Below are 11,463 nucleotides of genomic sequence, written 5' to 3' on the forward strand. Positions count from 1 at the left end.
GAATATTTAAAAACTGTTTAAAACAGCTTGATTAGAAAATCTAGTTCTAGAACAGTTTGTCTAGAACAGTTGTAGTTCTCAGGGGAGAAGACAGATTATAGTGTTAATGCACTGGAAACTATGCTGTATGCCCACTGCTGTAGTGTGAGTTTATAATCATGGTTTACTTGAGTAGATCATGCTAATATATCTTACTTATTAGGATATAGGCTTGAATATGAAACAAGAAGACTTGTCAGTTTAGTGGATATTAATATATAAGAGTTATTGTACTGCTTCTATTTCCATCAATTTCATCTGTATCAAAAGATGAAAACTAGATTAATAAATTTAAATGCTAAATCAGGTCTGTGTTTCATTTGTAAAAGAAGATGTATGAATGTGCATTTTTTATTTTATTTGTATAAGATACATGTTGAAATCAGAATAAAATGTGATCCCACTTTATATTGGGTAGCCTCAACTACTATGTACTTAAATCAAAATATAAGGTAAGGTTAGGGACAGGTTTGGTTTGTATGGGTAGGTTTAAGGGTGGGTTAAGGTTTAAGGGATGGGTCAACAGTGCAATTAAAATATGTAATTACATACAGGTATTTTTTAAAATATAAGTACAATGTAGAAACGTATGTACACAATAAGTGGATTGTATTGTAAATTATTAATTCAAATGCAAATGCAAAGTAGTTAAGGCCATCTGAAAGTGGGACCAAATAAGTGCTCTAAATTAAATGTTAAGCTGAGAAATCCTTTGAGAGAAGGATGTTATGTTCACATTTCCACGTCTGCAGGTGTGAATTGGCGTATATTTACATATCCGGCTTTGTGTGTGTGTCTGTGTGTGTGTGATTGACAAATGCAGAGTAACTCTCTTATGACTCTTATTTCACAAAGCAAACACCAAAGCACAAAACACATAAATATATCTTGGATGTGCACATTGTGCAGCAATGACCTCCGATCTTTAAATGGACAGACACCTTAAATGATTTGTAGGGAAATTACTGTAACCAAGGAATGGGTCAATATCACTCAGGGTGCCTCTTGGTGTCCTGTACATAAGGAACTCATTTGCCATGATAACTTAACATAAAAATGACTATGAAAGGGTGTGTTATATAAGGCAAAGTTTTTATATTCATAACAAAAGCATTACTTGGCTCTTTAGATACATTTTCTAGATTTTTTTTGTTTTGTTGTGTGTAAGAGGATGTGTGTTATTTTGCTGTCCCATGCATATCAATGAGGATGTAATTATATTATTTATTAGTATTATAAATGTTTTTTTAATAAACCTATTTAGGAAAGGGACATCATACCTTTTGAGAAATATCTTAGCATCTTAATTTTGCAATGAAAACATATTTAACAGTAATATATATGTCCATTACGGGGTGGACATATCTTATGGTTTATGCTTGAATAATGGCCCATAATTATCTAAAAAATAATAATGTGTGGGAGCTCAGCTAATATGTGTAATATGTCATAAATATATGTCTACTATTTATGATATGACATAAAGCGAATGAAAAATTAAAACCAAAATGTTTAAATGTTGTCACTCTATGGTGATATTGACCCGGATACAATTTCTATAGTTTTGTTTTTTGGCTCTTTTCCAGCACACTGCAGACACTAAACACAGCACCTCATTCTAGAAGTGTCCACTTGATGGAGACATACAGCTGTTTGTTTTCTATTGGCTCTCAACTCAAGGAGGAAATGCTGTCTAAACATACATGTCATGACATGATTGTTTTTACAGAGTTTTAGTTAATGGTATAGTGTAATAAATCCACAGTAGCATTCAAAAGTTAAAGTTCAGTAAGGTTTTTTTTTTAATAAGAAAATGGTTTTATTCAACAAGGATGCATTAAATTGATCAAAAGTGACATTATTTTTAAACTTTCTATTCATCAAAAATCCTGCATCATGGTTTTCACAAAATCTTTTTTAACACTGATATTAATAAGAAACGCTTCTTGAGGACCGGTCAGCATATTAAAATGAAATCTGAAGGATCATGTGACGCTTAAGACTGGAGTATAGCTTTGCAATCACAGGAATAAATTACTCAATAAATATTCAAAATGTATTCAAATTGAAAACAGTTCTTTGAAATGGTAATATTTCACAGTATTACTGGTTTTACTGTATTTTTTTTGGATCAAATAAATGCAGCCTTGGTGAGCGTAAGAGGCTTCTTTCAGAAACATTAACATAACCACAAACTTTTGAACTGTAGTGTAGATATGATTAGCAGTTATGGTTTAGTATTAATATGCAAATATACACTCAAGGTTATGTATTGTTAAAATTATTGAATTTTGATTCATTTTTGAAAAGATGAAGGCTGATAAATTCATATTTTACATGTCATCCATCTTTAATTAAGGAGCTTTATCATTTATAATACGTTGTGCCTTATCAAAATGTTTGCATAATACATTAAACAGACCTAATATAAGCTAATAATACAAACACAATAAACATAAAATGGTAAATCATCCTGTACTTTATACCCTGAATATGACTGAAAGGTTCTGGTGTGATGCATAACATACCACAGATTTCTGAATCTTCTGTTCTATTAGTATTAGAATATTTACTTAAACTGTTATATAAAAAGTTATATAAAAAGATGCAATTTATAATTAAGGATTTAGTTTAACTGATTTGACCTTTCCCTGCCTGATTAAAGTAGAGCAGAGTGGGTTTGATCCGGCTTGTGATTGGTCAGAGTGGTTGTGAGGTCAACATGTTTTCTTTGCGAGGATGGCCAGTGCTTTGTCATGCACTGACTTATGCTGAAGAGCAAAGCTGGATGGGGTCAGAATGCCAAGGCCTTCATCATTCACCTGGCCCATCAGCACATAGTTCACTCCTATAATGTAAATTCACAATGATTAATAAACAATCAAAAGAAAAGGTCAGTGAAATGACCGAAAATATCAACCAGTGACATTTTCTTAAATGTTGTACAATTGCTTGTGGATGAACTGGTTTTGTGTGTTTCTTTCACCTTTATGCAGTGCAGGACACTTCATGCATGTTGCTGTCAGTGTGGCAGATTTGGTGGGTCCTCTCTTTCTGAACTGAAGTCTACCTGCCTTATAGACCTTAATGATGGACACCTCAACTTCAGCACTTCCTTGAGATCCAGGCTTAATTGAAGTCACTTTACCAGTCAACACTGTGGGAGATATAAAGGAAGAAAATCAGATGATTGCATGCTTCTGATGCACAACTTTACAGAAGATTACATTTCTACAATATATACAGGTTATTAGTGTCTTGACCATGTTTGTTGTAAGCATTGTTCTAAGGTCCATCATTACTGTGCGAGCAGCTGTCTGCCTCAAATGACTGTCCTCTTATGAGTCTATAGAAATGTCCATGTCTGTGACATTCAATTAGGGGAGAATGAAATGGGATGAAAGGGATATAAATGAAGCATCTCACCAAAATGACTGGGGCAGAATTGGGTCACAAGAGTGCCTATTCGCTTGCATGGTTGGGAACACAATGGGTTGGCAACTGAGGCTTGGAAGAAACATATAAAATCATAAATATGTACTCTAGCACACACAGAGTAATACTATATACTGGACTGTCACACACAATAAGCATTTGTACCTGCTCTTGTTGTTGTTTTGTTCCCAGGTTTAGAGATGGGACTGATTTTTGGCTTTGCTGTTGGTTTGACACCAGGCTTTACTTTTGGCTTTGCTGTAGTACTCGTTGGTCTAACTTTGTTTTTAGGTGTAGGCTTCTTTGTAGGTTTTGCTGGCACTTTCACTGCAGGTTTTGGTGTGACTCTCGCACCTGATCTTGTTGGGGGAGTAGGTCTGACTGGTTTAGGCTTGGGTGCAGGTTTTGATCTCGGTTTAGGAGTTGGTCTGGGTGGTACTGGTTTAGGTGGTCTTGAGGGAGTTTTTGGTGTGGGCTTAATTTTAGGCTTAGGTCTTGCTGGTTGAGTCGTGGGTTTGGTAGGTGAAGTGCCGACTCTTGGCCTGTGTGCTGTGTCCAGGTTAGCTGTGGCAGTGCGGGAGCCGCGGGGAATACTCTGGTAGTGAGCCAGAAAGCCTGCAGCCGTCACACTTAGATCCGATACAAAGTGCACCAGCAGCTCATTTCCATTGGTCACAACCATACTGACATATAAAGAAACACAGAGAACATTATTACAATTCTAAAACTATTGCAAATAACAATTACTGAGTGCTGCAGGAATGAACTCTAAACCCCGAAAACATGTTAGCATTTTTGAGCTCCTGGATCCATCTTCCCTAAGTCATTGGGGTTTTTGTATAGGTTTGGGGTGAATTCCTGTTCACATTTTTCTCTTTCATTACAAAGGTTGGTCTGTACTCACTAAATCTTTTAATAGAATCAAGGCAGGAGATAAAAAAAGACAAATGTTTTAGCTGTCTGCTTTTGCCAGTGTGCCAATTCTTTGTTTCTCAATGATTATATAAGCAAAAAAAACTAAGAATTGTCATACTGATGAAGGCAGATAGCTGAAACATTTGTCTGTTTTATCTCATGCCTTTATTCTAATAAAAGACTTAATGAGTGCAGACCGACCTTTGTAAAGTTTGAAGAAATATAGGTCTTGGTGCCTAATTCAGCTGGGACAGTGTGGTGAATATGGATTGATTAGGCACATTTTATTCTCTGAAATTAAATACGTCAGTAACATGCCACTTGGGACTACAGAGTACAGAGACATTAAATGTGAACAAGGCGTACAGGTAAACTCATCTATTTATTAGTTCACTTTTAAAGCCTTGTTATATATGTACTCAGGCTCTCAAACTTTCCAATTTGTGGATTTTAAATCAACATTAAAAGTGGTGGTGTTGCTGATGTTGTACAGCCATGGCGTAATTTGTTTACCACTCAACTCACTTTAGCTAGTTGTGCCCATTTGTGATTAAGATTGTCTTGATGTGTAAGTACCATGAACCTTTTAGTCACAGAACTAATTTTCTGCAAAAGCCAACAGTCCTGTTGGCTTTCTGTCAAGGTAACCAGAGTGATGTTAACTAAGGGTTGGCCTACATCCATGCATCATCCCTCTATTGGACATTATTTATATTACAGAAACAGTATTAAAGGTGTTTTTATATTTAGCTGTTGTAAATTGGATCTACGTGGGATTAGGTCAATCTGAAACAAGCACAGTTACACATGGATTCCAAAGTATCAACTAGTTGGCTGAGGACACCCTTATCTTGGACTTATACTGACACCTAGTAGAATGGATGCGTCACCAGGCAAAGCAATAGTATTTTGCAGTAGCCCCTCACTGCAGTACACAAGATCCATCCAGGGTATGGAGACAGGAAGGTTTAGGGATATGTAAGGTGGGAGGAGTTGGATCTGGATCCAACCTCGCCCCCTGGATCTTGTGTTCTGCAGTGAGGACCAGCTCAGTTTTTGGTTACTTAGCTATTAGCAGTCTAACATAATTCATTTAACATGTGAGTGAAAATGTCCATTAATAGGTGTGATCTTAGGCCCCCTTCACCCCTTGAGGCAACATGCTACTTGTAAATTAAAATAGAAAATTTTTGGGCTACTGATGTGACTGCATCTCAGTTGGGTGCATTATTGACACACTATTTTCCTATTTAATACTGTAAAGTTGCTTTGAAAATATGTATTGTTAAAAGCACCATTTAAATAAAGGTGACTTGACTTGGGTGAATATAATTTAAAAACATTTAATTGATATTAAGCCATATTTGTAAGCTTTAGTGATAAGATCAAGTAAGATCCAAATGAGGCTGTATCCTTAGATTTTTTGTGATATAAAGAATATGTTATTATAGCCTATACTGTTTTATAATGTGATATACAATATACAAAGAGGCAAATAGTATCTGCCACTATTCATTTATACTGTAAGTATAAATTGCATCTAACACTATTGTACTTACTACAAATAAAATACTTTTTCATTGCATTTTACGCAGTGTAAAAGAATCAATTTCCATTTGGTATTTGTGCAATGTTAATTTGGGATTAAAGCAACACTATGTAACATTTTTCTGTGTTCAAAACTTGCAAAATGTATATAATGAGCCAATGTATCACAAATTCACCTACCAAACCAGCTTTTTTGTCTATCCCAAATCACTACGGTACATTTATAATAAGTGATTATTTTTGGACTATTGTAGCCTGTTCGGGTCGTCACCGCTGTGCGGAGTAACACATACCTGCGTGAATCGCCACAGACATAAACCTGGAGAAGTAGCCCCGGTTAGAATGTTCTTCCGCTGGATGCGTGCAGTTCTGTTTATTTACCGCTAGAGCGCCAACATTTACATAGTGTTGCTTTAAGAAGAAAAGATTCTTTAAAATTGATATCCAACATTATCTGCAATTCATAAACCTTCCACAGCACAAAAGTCATATTTTTTAAACGTATAACTGTGTAAAGAGAAAGTATTTCCTAATTGGGAAGCACATTCTTTCAATAACCTTCCCTTAGGATGACTGACCTTGCAGAAACCAACAACATCCTTTTCCTGTGTACATATTATTACAAAATCCCTTTTCCTTATAAGAATGTTTGAAGGACTGATTAAATGTCACAGTGTAGGAATAGATTTGAATGAAATCTGGTGCATTGTGTTTGCACTCACTCAGGAAGCATGTCTCCGCAGAATTTGCCAATACGTCGAGAGTCATCGGTCTCGCCCCCGTTGAACAGGGCCACGTAGTCATATCGACAGTATGAGTCTAATTCCAAGTCCAGCTTCTCAAACTTAACCTCAATCACCTGTACAGATCCACACACACATACACACTTTGATATGTAGTTCTGTAAGTAAAAAGCTAATTTTCTGCACCGGGTATAAAGGCTCTTTCATGCACATTTCATGCCGCTTTCTCACTCTCTCTCTTTCCATGTCACTGAATGAGGTCTTTCATATATTCTCCCATATACCGTTTATGCTCTCATCATAAACACACACTAGAGTTCAAATTGATCCACATGCACATAATCTCATAGCAGCCCGTCTCTAGCAACCTAAATAGAATTAGTTCTTGGATGACTTAACGGTCGCTAATGATTTAACAGATTGAGAGTAGACAAATGCAAGAGAAAAAGAGCTGAGAATTGATCTTTGCAGGCTGACCATGTTGGACTCCACAGATATGTGCCAAGAGCAGCTGATGCCTGCTGGGTAATCAGATTCTGGCCAGTTCGGTGTCTTCAGTGAACCTTGAGGCTTCGTCAGTCTGCCACCACAGAACTGATTCTCTGTAGGGAATAGGGGGAAGAGAGAATTAGAATGAATGAGAGATATTTATATAAAAAAATAAGAAGAGGTAGAATACAGTACCACTCTACTGTTCAAAAATTAATACTTTAATTCAGCAAGGATGTATTAAATTGTTCAATAATCAAGACATGTAGTGTTGTTATTATTAATAATATTTCCTATAATTAACTTTAAATAAAGATTTATTTTTCTTTCTATTCATCAAAAAATCCTGAAAAAAAGCAGTAGAAGTTTCCACAAAATATTAAGCAGCACAACTGTTTCCAACATTAAATTTTTCTTTCTTTCTTTAAATCAGTATATTAGAATGATTTCTAAAGGATCATTTGACACTGAAGACTGGAGTAATGATGCTGTAAATCCAGCTTTGCATCACAGGAATAAATTACATTTAAAAATGTTTCCAAACAGAAAACTGTAGCCTTGGTAAACTTTTTGTTAAGACTTAAAAAAAAAAAAAAAAAAAAATATATATATATATATATATATATACAATACAGACCAAAAGTTTGGACACACCTTCTCATTCAAAGAGTTTTCTTTATTTTCATGACTATGAAAATTGTAGAGTCACACTGAAGGCATCAAGGGCTATTTGACCAAGAAGGAGAGTGATGGGGTCCTCCACAGTCACCGGACCTGAACCCAATCGAGATGGTTTAGGGGTGAGCTGGACCGCAGACAGAAGGCAAAAGGGCCAACAAGTGCTAAGCATCTCTCGGGGAACTCCTTCAAGACTGTTGGAAGACCATTTCAGGTGACTACCTCTTGAAGCTCATCAAGAGAATGCCAAGAGTGTGCAAAGCAGTAATCAAAGCAAAAGGTGGCTACTTTGAAGAACCTAGAATATGTCATATTTTCAGTTTTTTCACACTTTTTTGTTATGTATATAATTCCATATATAGTTCCACATGTGTTAATTCATAGTTTTGATGCCTTCAGTGTGAATCTACAATTTTCATAGTCATGAAAATAAAGAAAACTCTTTGAATGAGAAGTGTTGTCTAAACTTTTGGTCTGTACTGTATATATATATATATATATATATATATATATATATATATATATATATATATATATATATATATATATATTTTTTTTTTTTTTTTTTTTTTTTTTTTTTTAAACATTTTGAACAGTAATGCATGTGTACAGGATTTTATCCTAAGTAATAGAGTTTGCATCAACCAAATTTTGAAGCCAATAAAAAGGCAAATGACTGTATTTATTAATTGTTGCTGTTTATATTTGATTCACATTCATTTAATTTGATTTATTTTATAGGTATTAACTGTTACGCTTATGATTGGGTCCAAAAAATGATAATAAATAGGAATCCCACACACATTCCTTTAGAATTTTCAAGGGCAAAACCTGAGAGAAAATATTAGTTCCTTTAACCATTTTGTGACATGAAAATATTTGAAAAATAAAATAAAAAGTCATCCCACCATCGATATGTGGTTTCCCCCCACTGAAATAAGCCAGAAATCCTCTTCCTCCTGTGCTGCCATCAGACGCCATCTCTAGCATCATGGTGTTGGAGGTGGAGATGAGGGCTCCAGGTCGGAACGTCCCACAGAAGCGGCCCAGTTTCTGCACCGTGTACGAGTGTCCATTATAGACATCCAGGTAGTCGTAGCGGCAGGTGGGATCCGCCTCTAGATCAAAGATCCTGAACTGGAGCACCACAGCTTGACCTTCTGGAACCTGATGGGGATAAAAATTTAAAGCTTGAAACAGAGCAAAGCAAAAGAATCTGAAGGTGCTGGACTTACTGTGATGTACCAGGTGCATTTGGAGTTTGGTTTGTAATGAGAGGGGAAACCCTCACTAGCCACAAACCCCGAGTCTGTCGTCAAATGACCACCACACAGGAATACAGGCCTGGAGAGCACAGAGGAGGAAGAAATGAGAAGAACAGATGTTTGATTCGTGTTAAATGCAGCAATGTCTTCACTATGGATTGAATTCAGATAATAATTCATTAAATGAATAATGAAAAAAAATTACACTACCTTTCAAAAGTTTGGGTTGGTAAGATTCTTAGTGATTGATTGATTGATTGATTGATTAAAAGAAGTATTTCATGCTCACCAAAGCTGAATTTATTTGTGAAATAACCATTTCAAGTTACTGTTTTGTATTTAAATATATTATCAAATATAATATATTCCTGATGGCAAAGATGAATTTTCAGCAGCCAGCACTGCAGTCTTTAGTGTTACACGCCCCTTCAGAAATTTTGAATTGTAATCATTTTAATATTTCTACTTATCATTATTTAAAAAGGTTGCACAATATTTGTGAAAAAAAAATATTTTCATTATATTTCAGGATTTTTTTCGACGACTAGAAAGTTCAACGAACAGCATTTTAAATAGAAAAGTTTATAAAATGTATAAATGTCTTACTGTCCCTCTTGATTATTGTAATCCTTGCTGAATAAAAGTATGAATTACCTAAAGCATCATAAAAGAGCTAAAACTTTCTAATGTTAATTATATGCCAACAAACAAACACGTAAACCATTTGAAATAGTACCAGTCACAAACGTCACTGCTTATTAAAACCTTCTGGTGTGTGGTTATTTTTGGGTCCTGTTCGCACATTTATAGTACTTGCACTACTTTAATACTGCCAGTTCTGTCATATTAGAAGGAAATAATCACAAACCACAGCCAACTGAACAGATGTGGGGTTACAGAGTGAACCACTGAGCTCTAGATACAGTATGAATGGTTTTCCTGGAGTTGAGTCAGTCTCTCAGCAGACAAATCCAGTCACATACATGAGCTGACCCGTAAATAATGAAATGTACATAATATCAGAAAACAAAGATAGAACTGAACAAATCCATGCATATTTAAACACTTCTGACACAGAAGCAGCGTTCAGACATGTGTCGCACACATGATCAAAGCTATCGTTTAATTAAACAGGTGCTGCTTTTATTGGCTGGTTACACAATAATGCATGAATTGAATGATTATTAAGACTAAGAAACCAACGTGGTGGTTTTTGTGGCGTGTCATAAACATTGTACAGCCTGAGCTGAACAAAACAGAGTAATAAAGATTCTACAAGACAACTGGGACATTTTTGTTGATACTGTAAAACAAGCCTGTGCTTGAAATGGCCCTGAATCACGATGTTAAGATTAAGTTTTTGTGTTAATCGTTTTGTTTTGATCATATCATATGATAGCTTTGTGAGGAACTGTGTGAAGGTGCGAAAAAAAATAAATAAATAAAAAACTGTCCTATGATTTATATTATATTCAAGGAACTTATTTTTCCAGTTCCCTGTAGAAGTATAATAAGGGACTTTTTGATGAAGTGGTTGCCAAGTAACTAAACACATTTGGATCACTCAAATACTGTATATAAAAAAATATAATCACATATATACAACCAATGCAAATTTGTTATTAATAACATTCAAGTTCTTATTCAGTGTACAGTTTGAGGTCAGCTAACAGTAATTCAAAAAAAACTTATGTTGACTTGAAAAATACAGTAATTCAATCTGACCATCACTTGTCAGGACATTGTTTCCTGTCTAACTGAGGGTTGCAGAGAAACATTGTAATCAATGTTTCCTCAAACTGTATTATTTCCAGCTCTAATCCTGCTGCTTTATGGGAGGCTTGGATGTTAACATCTCCTGCTGAATGCTTGTGTTCACTCTCTCTCTCTCTCTCTATCTCTCTCTCTCTCACACACACACACACATACACACAAATCTGCCGGTGCATATACAAAAAAACACACAAACCTTAACACACTTACCTTGTGAAGTTGGTCTGGCTTTGCCCATGCACCCATCCTAACCCCCAAAACAGAAGCCCCAAATGCCACATGCACAAACCACCCCACATCCTTCTCAAAGAGGCACTGAGAACAAGTCAGTGAGGGAACGGAGGACAGGGGCGAGTTTAAGGGCGTGGAGGATGGTGGGAGGAGGATTGAAAGAGGGATTCAAGAGAAAAAGTGAGAAGTTCAAGAGTTAAGTTTCCCAGATGCCACTGCTGTAGAGAGATTTAAAATTGAATGAAAAACTATAAACAACCAAAAAAACACATCAACCACCCTCTGTTACCACTTTACACAGTGGTTACACAGTGGTCTTTTTTGTTGCAATATGCCTATTCAATAAG

At 35.6% G+C, this 11,463-nt stretch overlaps 1 protein-coding gene across 2 annotated transcripts; it reads right to left on the reverse strand.

The window, feature by feature from the left end:
• Positions 1-2,368: 2,368 nt before the first annotated feature.
• Positions 2,369-11,240, reverse strand: LOC132124432 (procollagen C-endopeptidase enhancer 2-like). 2 transcript variants are annotated; one of them, XM_059535435.1, is made up of 9 exons: positions 11,096-11,240; positions 9,083-9,191; positions 8,756-9,014; positions 7,158-7,282; positions 6,660-6,796; positions 3,640-4,157; positions 3,466-3,537; positions 3,026-3,196; positions 2,369-2,887 (listed from the first exon to the last, which is right to left on the reverse strand). In XM_059535435.1, the coding sequence occupies exons 1-9, from the start codon at positions 11,182-11,184 to the stop codon at positions 2,757-2,759; spliced, it is 1,611 nt and encodes a 536-aa protein (XP_059391418.1). In that variant the 5' UTR covers positions 11,185-11,240; the 3' UTR covers positions 2,369-2,756. The 2 variants fall into 2 exon arrangements, with proteins under 2 accessions (XP_059391418.1, XP_059391409.1); XM_059535426.1 differs by having other exon boundaries at positions 3,466-3,540.
• Positions 11,241-11,463: the final 223 nt, after the last annotated feature.

Source organism: Carassius carassius, chromosome 3 (genome assembly GCF_963082965.1).
Source record: "Carassius carassius chromosome 3, fCarCar2.1, whole genome shotgun sequence".
In the NCBI taxonomy this organism is placed as follows: Eukaryota; Metazoa; Chordata; class Actinopteri; order Cypriniformes; family Cyprinidae; genus Carassius; species Carassius carassius.